Source organism: Grus americana, unplaced genomic scaffold, assembly GCF_028858705.1.
Source record: "Grus americana isolate bGruAme1 unplaced genomic scaffold, bGruAme1.mat scaffold_69, whole genome shotgun sequence".
NCBI classification, from domain to species: domain Eukaryota; kingdom Metazoa; phylum Chordata; class Aves; order Gruiformes; family Gruidae; genus Grus; species Grus americana.
Window position 1 is genome coordinate 424,704 of NW_026561907.1, and position 13,518 is coordinate 438,221.

The following is a 13,518-nucleotide window of genomic DNA, read 5'->3' on the forward strand; positions in this document are numbered from 1 at the left end:
ACAAAGCTGTCCTAAAGTGCTTGGGAGGTGGTTTGGTTTTTTTCTCCTAGAAGAAAGATGATTAGGAACAACTTTGGTGGTTCCGAGACACCTGAAAAACCCAACAAGGCCACTTCTTTCTGGGGGCAGGTTCCCGCACTGGAAGCGAGGGAATTAAGCGAGTGCGATGGCCACAAACTTCCATTTGTGTAGGACTAGTGAGTCAGAATATACAGACCAACACACCTGCTAAGTAAGGCTCCTCACAGATCACCGAATGAGTAGATAATGGAAGGCAGACAACAGAGAAGGGATGCAATTACCAATCCCCTAGCCTCTCTGCTTTTGTTTTGTTGGTGGATTTCTGCCTCTGTTTTACCAATGCTAACCTATCTGCTGGCTCTACTGGGAGTCATCCTGGTAGGACAGTCTCCAGAGATTAGCATAACTAACTATTAACAGATTTCCATAATCAAGAGTGGAGTGAGTTTATCAATTTCTTTGCTCTCACCAACTGACAGAGTAAACCTGATCAGGGCTGATGCAGTCAGGGGTGTGAGCTCACGTATGCTAAGCCAAGTCCCAAAGTACACACTACTAAACCATTCTCATCTCCTGTACAAGTGTACAGTGTGATCCACAAACATTTAAGTTAAGAGACTATGGCTAAAAAAAAATCACGATAGCTAAAACAGTATTTAGCTTAAACCGCTTATGCTTGCATTGTGGTCCTGACATTCTTCAGACAGGAATTAGAAGCATTCATGTAAAAATACCTTTTTCCCCTCTATTTAAATATTTTGAAAGAGGTGCCTCATACTTTAAACCTCAGATCCATCTCTACAAATGGTAAATATGATGTTAGCTACTGTCAGAAACAGGGTGCTGTAGTAGAGAACGCATAGTTCTCTACGGCCTATTGTGAGTCATTCATAGCTCCCATCCAGCACTTCAGTTTAGAATCCAGACTAAAACCTATCCACGATGTTCCTGAAATAAAAGCATGCACATGCATATTCTGAAATTCTGCTGTCATTATGGCCAAGAGGTTTGTGTATGTTGATTGCACAAATGAGAATTTTTTGCTTTGACAGAATTTTAAAGTAGTGACTGTTATTGTTATACCTGGCTGTTGGTCCTTCTGTAGTGCAAACTCTGCGTGGGGAAATACTCTCTGCAAGGCTTGTAAAATTCTTGCTAACGTGTTTTCAAGCAGTGGTTTTGAAACAGATGATAGCGCTCGCCCAGGTGAAGCCACAGCCCTCTGTGAAGCTGGAACAGTCTTCTGCATAGCCATGACAAAATCCTTTGCTGTTATTTTGATAGAAGCAACATCTAACTGCAGTTTCTCGCTACTTTTGTATAGCTGAGGATAGCGGCGGCGCAAAGCACAGAGGGCAGCTTCAGCACATAAGGATTTAATATCAGCACCACAGTACCCTAACAAAGAAAACAAGAATCAAAGGTTACATCAGTCTCAGGCAACACAGAAGTCAAGGCCAAGGTTCCCCAAGCGCAACACTGAAAGACTTTGTATGCGGCCAAAAATTAACAGTTTAAGAGAGAATGTAAAGAGTTACTGCACTGCAGAGAAGTTTTGTTACGTGGCTCGCAGCCTGATATCCTGCGCTTATTAAGCAGCCCCCTAATCAAAACTTTGCTCCCAGGGAAGATGCCCAAAACCCATTCAACGTTCTGAGAGACAGAAAGAAAATTAAAAGAAAAGAAGCATCTAACTTTCTTTGCTCCCACGGCGTGCCAGCCGCCTCACTCTGCAGCAAGGTGCAAGAGCTCGAGTACTGCCTGCTACAAGCTCAGATTCCTTCGGACTCAGTCCCATGCAGTAACTCACTGTATTTTCAAACTTACCAACGCATTTTTCAGCTAGCTCTTCAAGAAACATGTCCGATGGCTTTGGGGTCCAATCTCGTGTGTGAATCTTGAAAATCTCTTTTCTAGCCTGGAAATAAAATGGTCGCATTTTAGTTTGTCCAAAGTTTTCTCTTCAAAATCCCCAAACCAACACAAAACCCCCCACACCCTCACATTAATACAAATACTTGGTTTATCTGCTAAACTTTTAAGTATTTTACAGTTCGATTAACACGCTCTCTGCTTTTGCAGAGTAATTGCTACAATTACTACAAAGACGAACAATAATTATGACTCAAACTACTGTCACTGATCCAGAAAATGTCAAACGTTGCCTATCTTCATCTCCGATCTTAGCAAGATCTTTTATTTAAGTATTCCCTGGTACACAGTTTAATTACGGCAGATTTCTAGAATTCTTCCACAGTAGGGAATCATATAGTGTATGTGTTTCACGGCACCTCCTCTCCTGTTCCTGAAAGGAGATAAAAACTGGAGACAAATGTTTCTGTTAAAGATGCTGTTTAGTGCACTTTTACTAGCCTTCAACCATAGCCAAATTAAAACACACAAGACCAGGGTTCCACACTATCTTCCTCCCCATATTTTTTGGTTGCTATACACCTACTTTTTTCATTGCTTAGCTATCGCCATTGAACTAGAAGCTTCCCAAGCCCCACACCTGTCCAGCGTACCTCGCATCTTTGTCCAATAAGAAGTTACCAGTAAGAATGTCAGCTCCCAAAATACTTCCCTCCCAGGATACGCAGCCTGGGAACCATCCAGCACAGGTACATCCACTATCCATTCGTAAACCAAGAACTGAGAGCAAGACCACTTCAGGATGAAAGTGTCTAAGTGGATTAAGTCAGTCAGCAAACATGGACAGATTTGGGAATGGAAAAAAATTCAATCGCTCCAGCACCAGCCTTGAGAAAAGTTTTTGTTTGCAAAAAGGAATTCTTGTGCGCACACCATTTCTTTCATTTTCAAGATGAGATAGCAGTAATTTACAGCTAATTGGGGCATTCACTCTTTCTTACATGTTTCAGTGACTAGCAGCATCCCATTTTCTTGGCTGGTCACAGTGAAACCAAAGCTAATTACAGAACTAACTACTTGTGGAAATCCTCTTAATGGTATATATTCAGTACTGGATCTGCCCTCCACAGTCTCTCTTTTGCCCAAGTTGTCCAACACTGGTTTTGACTTTAACTGCTCTGTAATCCTGCATTGTTACGTGGTTTTGTTATAAAGAGGGACTTTGTCACATGAGCATTGAGTTTAAGTTGAGTTTAAGTTCTGACCTCTTCATCTGGCAAGCTGAAGAGGAACTCTCGATCAAAGCGGCCGGGTCTTCGTAAAGCAGGATCTATAGAATCCAGCCTGTTGGTGGCTCCAATGACCACAATCTCTCCTCTGCTGTCTAAGCCATCCATAAGGGCCAGAAGAGTTGACACAATAGAGCTAACAGAAAAAATATAACCTTCATTCACTGGTTTAGTAAATTTTGTTACATTCTACGCAATCTTCTGCAATGACCACTCAAAAAGGACAAGCTTTTCTTGATGAGACGCCAATTAGCGAAAGACTTAATTTAGGACATAACAAAACCAGTAAGCTAACACAGGCCTTGTGCTGATATCAAGCTGAGTGAATTGGTTTCAGTTATTGTTTGAAAATCATCTGAATTTTACTAGCATTGAATTACTAGTTTTCAGGATAAATTAATGTATCACATAAAGTTAAACAGGTTGTGGTGGTCTTTTCACAAAGATCAAGCAGCTTCTATGTATATACCAAAAATGTACTACCTATGAATTTGGTCTTGTTCACTGGACCGCACAGGAGCAAGGCCATCTATCTCATCGAAGAAGATAATTGAAGGTCGCATCTGGTAGGCCTCGAATGAAAACAGAGGAATATGGACATAAGTAAACCGGGACTATTTTAAAGAGAAAATGCATTAAAAATGTTTTGGTTGGGAAGTCACTGGAACTAGATCTTTCAGACTGGCATCAGGGATCTCTACTAATTGGGCTAATGGAGTGAGGGGCACGAGTAACAGAAGACGGCAGCTTGTGTCAAGCCACTGAGACCGGGTGACAGGAAACAAATCAGAGCAGTAGTTTTTACAGCTATTTGGCAACCGCCGAGAACAGAGCCGAGACTTAATTCAATTACAGGTTCTGAAAGCAAGCTTCCATTAGGAATTTAAATGACTATGCCGTCAGCCTGCATCTGTTTCCCTCGGATCTAAAGCCACCATCCATCTCTTGCCTCTTGAAACCCTTTTTGCGGCTGTTTTAGTTTGGGTTTGGTGGGGTTTTTTTGTTGATGGTTATTTTGGGGGTTTTGGTGGGGTTTTTTTTGAGGTGGGTAGCAGGGGTTTGCTTTGCGAGGTTTTCTCATTTTATTAATCTTCCCTAATACATCTCAAGATTTCAAGCCCGTAAAAAAAACCCACTGAAAAAGGAAACACTAACAAACCCATGTCAGTGGAAAGAACTGACAAAAACCAAAAAGGAGTGAGTTGTTCTTAAAAATACTGACCACAGAAGATTACAGTTACCACTCGGACAGAACACACAGCACGTTTCAACCTTACCTGATCAAATAATAACCGAAGCTGTCGTTCAGATTCCCCCGCCCATTTACTCAGGCAGTCGGCACCTTTTCGCATAAAAAAGGCTATTCTCCTCTCACCTTGGCTGCATTCATTAGCAAGCGCACGAGCAACCAGTGTCTTTCCAGTCCCTGGCGGACCATAGAATAGACAGCCTCTGCAATTATTAAAAAAAAAAAAAAAAAAGAAAGAAAGAAAAAGAAGAAAAGATTCATGTATGATGGAAAAGTATCTATTACAGTCCTCATCCCTAAACCACACCCCTCTTCTCTCCTAACCAAAACACTTTGTGTATAAGATCGCGGTAACAGCTGAAGTGTGAGAAAAGTGAAAAGAGATGGAAGTTTTGTGTTCCTACACAATTCAACAAGGCAGTAAACGCAACAAATAAAGAGGATAATGGAGACGTACAAACCTCGAGAAAAGATCCTAGTGTCCCGGAAGGACACTTCCAAAACTGCTGACAAACTACCAGGGGTGGTTACAGCACAGTGGAGCCAAACCAGAACAAACTTGAGCGCAGAATCTGAGACTTGGCTAACTTATGATACGCTGCATGTAAATGCTTGTTTTCACAAAAGGCAAGATTTGCTAGTAAAGCATTTCATTCTCCCTTAAAAAGCTTTAAGTTACTGGATTTGGTCTCCCAGGCCATCCATTGCTGATGATAAATGAGGTGGAAGTCTAAACCTGGGAGAGTATTCTGCATATCCAGATAAATACAGCCATCAACTAGAAAAGCCAATACACTGCTGTTTCAAAAAGAATTTCAATGAAGAAAGAAGCAAACCCACTGGAATACTGTCTTTTCATTATTTGTAATACTTTTAAAGTTACTGAAAGCAAAGAATTTAAAGTCATATTTCACTATACCATAATTGAACTGCGCTGATCAAGAATATATAAAGCTAACAATTAAATCTCTAGTAATGTCATAATGCAGAACTAATTTAGCTGTGTAAAAAGTGGTCAGATCCTTACTTTAGCCCAAGCACGACAAACACGGCAAGGTTCTAGTTGCAAGTCCTGTCAATTCTAAAATGTATCCCTGATCACTTGAACAAAAAGACAGTTGGTGGGAGAGACAACTGGACTTCCAAGCAACAAATTACAGTTGACTACCAGTAGATGATTCCTTCTTGCTTATAAACTAATCAAGCGGACGTGGACATCGAACTCAAACCAAAAATGACTCAGCCCCACCTTTTAAAGGCAAGACACTTTTAAAGCATACTCTCACCACACGGTACATCCTTGAACCTACATATATTCTGGATTCTATCCATTTTTAAGAAATTGCTTTTTACTACTGCCAAAAAGCCCCATCAACATTGCTGAAAATTCCGAAGTGTGGAAACATATTGATACCTCAGTTGAATATTCTCCTGAAAATGGGTGAATTAGAATTCATAGTTTTAAACAATATCTGTTACCTTGGAGGTTGAATTTTGAATCTCTCAAAGACTTCTGGGTAAAGCAGTGGAAAAACGACCATCTCTTTTAAAGCTGAAATGTGGTCAGAAAGACCACCCACACCATCAAATCGCACCTAAAAATAAAGTCAGCGGAACACGTTTTATATGTTAAAGAAAGCTGCAACCTTGATGAGGTTCCATCAGAAAGTACATGTCAGCACAAAGGAAATGTTCGGGGCAATTTTCAAATTGCTGGAGAGAAAACTGTAAACCAAGGTAGCTGTAGACAGCACGTTATTGAAAGCTTTCAGAAACACTGGAAACATCTCACGGACGCAATGAACTAAAATTACTTACTGAACAATCTATTTGCATTGGATCAACATCAGCCAGACTTGCTCCAATTGTCATTCGATCCTTGGGAATTCCCTTTAGCTCATCTTTTCGAAAGTTTAGTGGAAGACACCTGATTTGAATTAAGGAGAAAGAGAAAGGCACTTTCTAACTTGGGATGCGGCTAGCTTTTTGCTTTTATAACGATGGCAAGTGAATGCAGAAGACCTTATAAATGAGATAAACTTCCTAAATAATTAAATATTTGTTCAGGTTGGTTTACATTTAATGTCCGTGAGTAAAAAAAGGAAAATGGTCACTCCAGACATTAAACTGCGTTAATTATTTTAATAACTCTTAGCACTTCTAAATATCCATGCCAGACCACACAGCATATAGAGGAATGCAAGCTTCAAACAACTTACTCCATATGTGGAGACCGTGACCTGACCTTGATTTGTGTGACGGAAGAACTCCTCAAAACACACTGACATCTTTCAAAGATTTTTTCGCTTCTACATTCAAAGACTTACAGCCCAAGGGCCTACTTATTTCAGTGAGGATTAACATTATAAAGGCTGGCCACTACTGCTGGTCCTTCCCAAGGACTTTGGGATCCATGTGCCAGAAGACACACATGTCTGAGAGACATTGGGCTGAAAACTTATTTATTAGATGGTTATTAAAATAGCTTTTAGAAATTGTACAAGATAAAGTGGCTAACACTTCACAGTCAGGCAGATGCAAACTCCCCCCAAATAGATTTCTCCCTCCCCTATTCTCCAATTTCATTAACCTTCTTAAATTTCTGTTATGGCTGCGCTTCCTATGTCTCTCAAAATGCTCTTCGTCATCAGATGTGGATGAAGAGGATGTGGAATCTGTGTTGTGGACTGCGTGTCTCCGTCTGCAAACATTTAAACAAACAAGTAAAACATTAAAGTACACGCTAAATAGTATCAAAACTTAAGTGAATTCTGTCTCAGAATTTACTTTGAGATCTATTAAGTTTCCAGATCATTGTACTCCTTTTGAATCTGATTTCAAAGTATATGACATGATTTTCCTTGTGACAGTAAAATTTAATTTTTCTGAGGAAGGTAAAATGTTTAACTATTTTTAAAAGAAATTTCATAAAATAAATTACTCATTTTGTCCAATCTCTCTCTCACACACACACATAAATGGAGTTTCACTTAGCATTATATATCCACTCTGTGAAACAGAAACCTTTTTAACTTGTTTACAAATTTGGCTTCAAAAACCTTTCCTTCCATAACTATCTGCTTTCAAAGACGCTGAACAAAGTGCTCATATCTAGCAAGAGACAGCATTCTGCATGCTCTAACTGCTTACAGGATCCAAAACCTCTTTGTCATTACTACTGTAATTCATAATTGATAATTTCATTTAGCATTTTTCTTGTTTAAGGATAGTTTCATACAGAATCATTAGCTGGTTTCAGACAGAAACCAGAATCAGTATTTGACTGATTAAAAAAAAAACCCCAAAACAAATCCATTAAAACTTCCACACAGGTTCTCCCTCTAACTAAATTATCTTCAGTTTTAAGAAAATAATTGGTATTCTTCAAGATGAGTCTCAGATTTTCAGAGAGAGATTCTGGCTTCGGTTCAAGAACAAAAGAATTGCAGCTACGTAATCTCAGCACAACCTCCGGAATTACCTTATCAGTGACCACCAATACTGCATTTTAAAATACCTAATGGCTAATATAAAAAGTACAGTTTACACTCTCAATATTTGTTTTCTTTATACCCTCGGACTACCACAGCGATAATCACACTATTAATCTGTAATTACCACCAATCCAAACACCCTTGAAAGCATTATTCAGTAATGTGAGCAACAGCACTATTGATAAGTAAGAACTATCACTAACCATATACCAACCTGTTAGCTCTTTTGCAGCAAGAGCCGTCTGACTGAGCACTTCTAAATGAGTATCTCTGTCTGACAGGTGAAGAGCGGCCCGAAAAATCTCTCTTACGTTGTCTTGGTTCTGTTGAAAGCAAAGAATTTAGAATAATGTTACAAACAAGGTTAAGAGAAAGCAGGATAGTGGAGGAGGTAGAAAATTTCAGGGGAAGTTTCAAGTGATTTGGGGGGGGGGATTTTTTTTTTTTTTTTTAAATCAGTGCACAGTAGAAGGGAAAAAACACACACTTGTGTTTTAAGGAGAACTGAAAGCCACAAGAGTAAGATTATCAAGTCTGCTTAATTACTATTCTTTCAAGGATACACAGGCCTTTTTTTTATTGAAAAACAACAACAAGTATGCCAAATGGCAAAGGAATATAACGTGCACAGGCTACATGCATTTAATAAAATTTACTTGCAGAATGAAGGTAAGAAATTTAAATAGAAGTTGAGTGGGTATATATTTCATTAAAAAAAAACGTCTATGCAAGGAATTAGGTCTTAAGAGAAACTGTGCATATAACCTACTTTCCAATGGAGCCTGATAGCGCTCAACGGTTTTCCTCTGTCGAAAGTCATAACGCTTTCGAGTGTCTTCACCATCCCCTTTCTCTTCATTTTCTTCTGATGAAACTACTGTACATTGACATAACGTTAAACTGTTTAAGTACTGTTGCAAATGATACTAAATTCAAAATGCACTCCACAGATGCCTATAGGTTTTACTATTACCTTCATGTTAATGACAATAGATCTGAAAACTGGCAAAACCTTACGACCAATTTATGCAAGAGACATTCCAGAAATTACAAAACACAGAGGAGCGTACATATAGATACTGTTCTGTGCTCGCTGAAATTGCTGGGTGACTTCTCATCAGCCTTACTAACACCAATTCTGTCATCTTGCTTAGCTAAGATGCAGCTCCTATGAAAACCGCTATTTCAGAAAGTCATTTCTTGTTATTTTGAGAAAGCGTTTCAAGGAAATGTTTTTAATATTCTATAGTGGTAAGACTAAGCATGGTAAGCTAGCTCCAAGCCCTAGCTCTGCCACAGATTACGTGAGCAATAATGGGCAAGTCTCAGGTTTGAACTTCCCCAATCAGAAAATAATGTCAAATGCATACAGTTTATGCCACTAGCTTCTGCAAAGTAACTTCATGTTTTTTTCATGAAGGATGGTAAGAATGCAAAACCCAGAGTATAATTACCTAGCAGGTTCCTAGTAACACCCTCTCACATTAATAGCTACACACCGGGTGAGGAATGTACATGCTCTGTTCACCTCCCTGCTCACTAAAATTAAGTACGTTTGATTCCTTGGAAAGCACTAAGCTTTATTTCTTCCCCCTAAAATGTCACACTGCTTTCTGAATGCAAGATAAGTTACACAAGATAACGTAGACAGCACATGGAAAAGTGAAAAATTATTTTGGCATCACTACTATCCCCAGTCCATGGTTCTCCAACACTCCTGTCACAAAGGCACGAGCTTTTCTGCTCCTCTAGTCCTTCCCCTTGTTCCACTCACTTTCTTTATACTAACACACCTTCCTCACTCCTTCTTGGCACACGTTTCATTCTAAAAGTATATTTTAGTTTTTTCCCAATTTAAAATTCCAGAGTTATCACTTTGATCACAAATGAACTGCCCCATACTCTAATTTCCCTTTCAACATACTATTTCTAATTACTTTCTACAAGTCTCTCCTGCCCAACACCTCGAGATCCACACACTTGAACCAAGCCATACAGTTCCTCCCTCTAGACTGCCCATACCTTGTATTAAAGCTGCTCTTATTAAAGCCTTGACTTGATATTCTCCTAACTAGATCTCCAAATGAGTCAGCTGTCCTCCCTTACCAGTCAAATGTCCTCGGCACACTTGGTCGTTTCTTTTTGGTAATGCCTTGCTCTACCTGGGCTTCTTGAAGTCAGCCTCTCGCTGGACTCCTGCTGTGGCTCCAGGTGTTCTCTCACTGCTCTACGAGGAGGTCTGGTCACCGAGGTACGCACCCAGGAGCCACAGGCTAGGTCTGAACTAGTGACAGGCTGAACAACAGGCCTAAAAACAGGCCACGGACTGTTCGCTGGCCTGATCGGGATTAGCAACAAGATCACCCCAGTGCTCATTAACACCTGGACATCTAGCTTGAACCTTTTTGTAGGTCTCCGTTGCCAGTCATTAAGTCGTACACAGGCTGTGTAAAACATACAAGATAACGCCCGCACTGGAGATTGCATAAATCACCTCTCGTTCAAGTTCTGATAAGTCTGATGGTCAGACAGGTGACCAGACGCAGGGCACAGGCAGCACTGACCAGCAAACTATTTACATGTGACTGGCCCGTTTTATCCCCTTGCCCCTCTATTTTCCTACTCTTGTTCCTCACAAAGTCACTGGAACGCCTCCCGTGTTCCTGCCCTTAAGATCCCTTAAGTCCTGTGTGAACTGCTTTTCCCCTGCATCCCACAAAATGCCCCACTGCTGGGCAGTAACCCCCTAGTCCAAAAGGTGATATGCAGAGCTGCCCCCGATGAATCCTCCAGATAGGTTTCCCGCCCGGATGCTGGGGCTGAGAGCTCTGATGGGACGGACAGCCCTGGGAGAGGCCCAGACAGGGTGGCTGTTCCTCCTCGCTTTGATCTGGGTGTCTGCCATCGCACACCCACGCGCTCCTCCGGGCTTGTGCAGATAGGGCTTTGATGGACTGATGGCCTTGGGAGTAGCCCGGCAGGGTGTTATGTGGGCTCCCCCTCCTGCCGCTGTCTCTCTGAGCGAGTGTGCAGAGGAGGTCTGTCACAAAACCTAACACTGATCAGCTCAACTACTGCCGCATCCTTTTCTATCCTTAAGTACAGTCTCGCCCCATTCTGTTCCATCCAGAAATCTCCTACAAGGATTGTTGGACTGACTGCCTTAATCACAACTATCCTTCTCCTTAAAACCTTAGAGGTTCTTCCCCCTCACTCCAAACATAAAGTTAATATGGCCTTTTACAATTTCACCTTATTCCTCATGTTATTTCCCACTGAGTGCCGGGATGACAGCTCCTAATTACAGGCCCAGACAGCAGCTTCCACCGACTACCTGCTAAACACAAAAATGAACACCACTATCTTCTCCCCTGCTGATCGTCACACTCTGGAGGAGCTTTCCATACTCATCTGGCAGCCTGCCTGCCTGAAAAGTCTTGCTGCGCTGCTCAAAACCGTGAAAACTGTCATGCTCCTGCTGCAGCAAGATCACTCTTTCTCATTCTGAGGAATACTGTCCGTTTCTCTCTATTCCCACCCGTCCACAGCCATCTGTTGCCTTTTATCCTGTCAGCATTTTGGAAAAGCACTGGTTTTTTTTCCTCCCAATACCTGTTCTGAGCTCACTACAGTGCAGCTCTAGAGTCCGTGACTATGGCTTGTAATGTCAATAGCAACACAGATTCTTTTAACAGAAGAAAAATACTCAGTAGTTCAGCTCATCTCAATTGTTTAAGACAAGGCTCTTGGCTAGAGCATAGTAAAAAAAATTTAAACCAGAACTAACCTACAATGCCACCTTGATTATCAGCTATTTCTTTGTCAGCTCTTTGGATTTCTTTCTTTCCTTGTGCATACATATCGAGGTTCTCCTAAATAAAAGAAACAAGAAGGATCAGTCACAAACATGCAGAAAACCTGACATGGGCATATTTAGTGCCTATACAGTAACATTATCAAAGCACTCCATGTACACAAAAGATTAAATTAAGGTACGGGAGAACAGGAACATCATTCTGGCACCCAGGATTGATAACAAGAATTTCTGCTCTAAAATAGGGTTTTGTACATGTGATAGTTAAATACTTAAATACAAAACCGAGTGTATCAATTAATCACAGGTTAATAATCCAAGAACCCAGGAAAAAGCAATTTCTAGCAGATAAAAAAAAAAACCCAAAACCCACATATGGGCATTTGAGACATGATGGACAAAGTACTATGGACAATTCTGGTTTCATTAAAAAAAAAAAAAAAAAGTAATTTAGATCTAAGCAAAAACCTGTGAAAGCAGGCTATGAAGATGTTTAAAAAATGAAGTGCCTGTCATTCAAGAGGACAGCAGAACTTAATTTATTGAGCAAAACTAAGAGGAAATATGATTGCTGTATATAATTTTAACCTCAGTTCATCTAGGGACAGAGGACTTCTTAAGCTCACAGGCCAGGCTGGCACAAAACCAAACACAGATAAATCAGACATCGACGAATTCAGTTTTTAGTAAGATTTGAAGTGAAAACCCAAGCCCTGAAACAGCTGTTTGTAAACAGCCTCCATTCAAAAATCATAAGGCCATTCAGAAAGTGTAGTATAAGACATGTATTTCAGCATAGTACTGCTTTTTCATGTCTTCTGAAGATTTTTCCTCCACCCACCCTTCGAGTGTATCTGGAGCGTGACCATAACAGTAAGATGTTAAACTATAATTAGAGAGCAAAACCAAATGTTATTGTAGACTACACTATTCTTTGGAATAAGTTATTTCAGCTAAATTAAAATCACAACTAAATAATTTCCCTATGTGGAATACACTACTTATACAAAAAGAGTAAAACAGATTAGTATCTCCTACATCGTGGAACACCCCAAGGTCTTCCATCATTCGCCGTCTACGCATCTTCTCCATGTCATCCATTTTTCGCAAGACTGCTTCTGCAGTACTACGACAAAAAGTTGACATGTAAGAACAAAGATAGGCAAGTACAAACAAAAATATTTAAAACAGTACACATAATCAGCATGACATTTTAATAGAGTATGCACAAAGTAAGAGTCGTTGACGCTTAACCAAGTTTTTTAACACTACTTAAAAATCAGGTCAAATGTTTACTTTTTTAGAGAGAGAGTTAAGAACAAGCGATTGAGGATTTGCAGACACTGTTTTCGGGTTTATTTTCCCCTCTCACTGAACACAGTAAAAAAAAAAAAAAAAGAATCTAATTTAGTAGGAAAAAAGAATTCTGAAGATCATAGTAATGTAACAGAAAGAAATTATAGCAGTTTTTAATAGCGCTTCAGTTGCTCTGCATGATAGCATTAAGTCATGTTTAGTTCACAGCCTTCCTCAGACAACAGGTTGCTTATTCTTCTCTTAACTGTAATTTAAGTTTCATGTTGATTTCCCATGACTGTATATGCTGGAAAAAAACCCCATCCCGCTCCTGTTCCAGTTCACAAACTTTTCAGAAAACAAGGTCAATTTGGGCTTCACAAAGGTCATTAAGCCATGGACAGAGAGGCAGAAACACTAGGACTACGTCACTTTGGCTGTATCCAACTTTCCTCAGTATCTCAACTCAACCGAGCATTAGAC

General features: G+C 40.2%; 1 protein-coding gene across 1 annotated transcript in view; it reads right to left on the reverse strand.

Moving 5' to 3' along the window:
- LOC129200935 (ATPase family AAA domain-containing protein 2-like) overlaps positions 1 to 13,518 on the reverse strand; it is a gene marked incomplete at its 5' end in the record, with an annotated part of 61,882 nt that overhangs the window by 47,556 nt on the left and 808 nt on the right. The window contains 3 exons of the mRNA XM_054812189.1: positions 8,767 to 8,787; positions 11,713 to 11,797; positions 12,778 to 12,865. Coding sequence (XP_054668164.1) covers positions 8,767 to 8,787; positions 11,713 to 11,797; positions 12,778 to 12,865 — 194 coding nt within the window. The remainder of the gene's footprint in view (positions 1 to 8,766; positions 8,788 to 11,712; positions 11,798 to 12,777; positions 12,866 to 13,518) is intronic.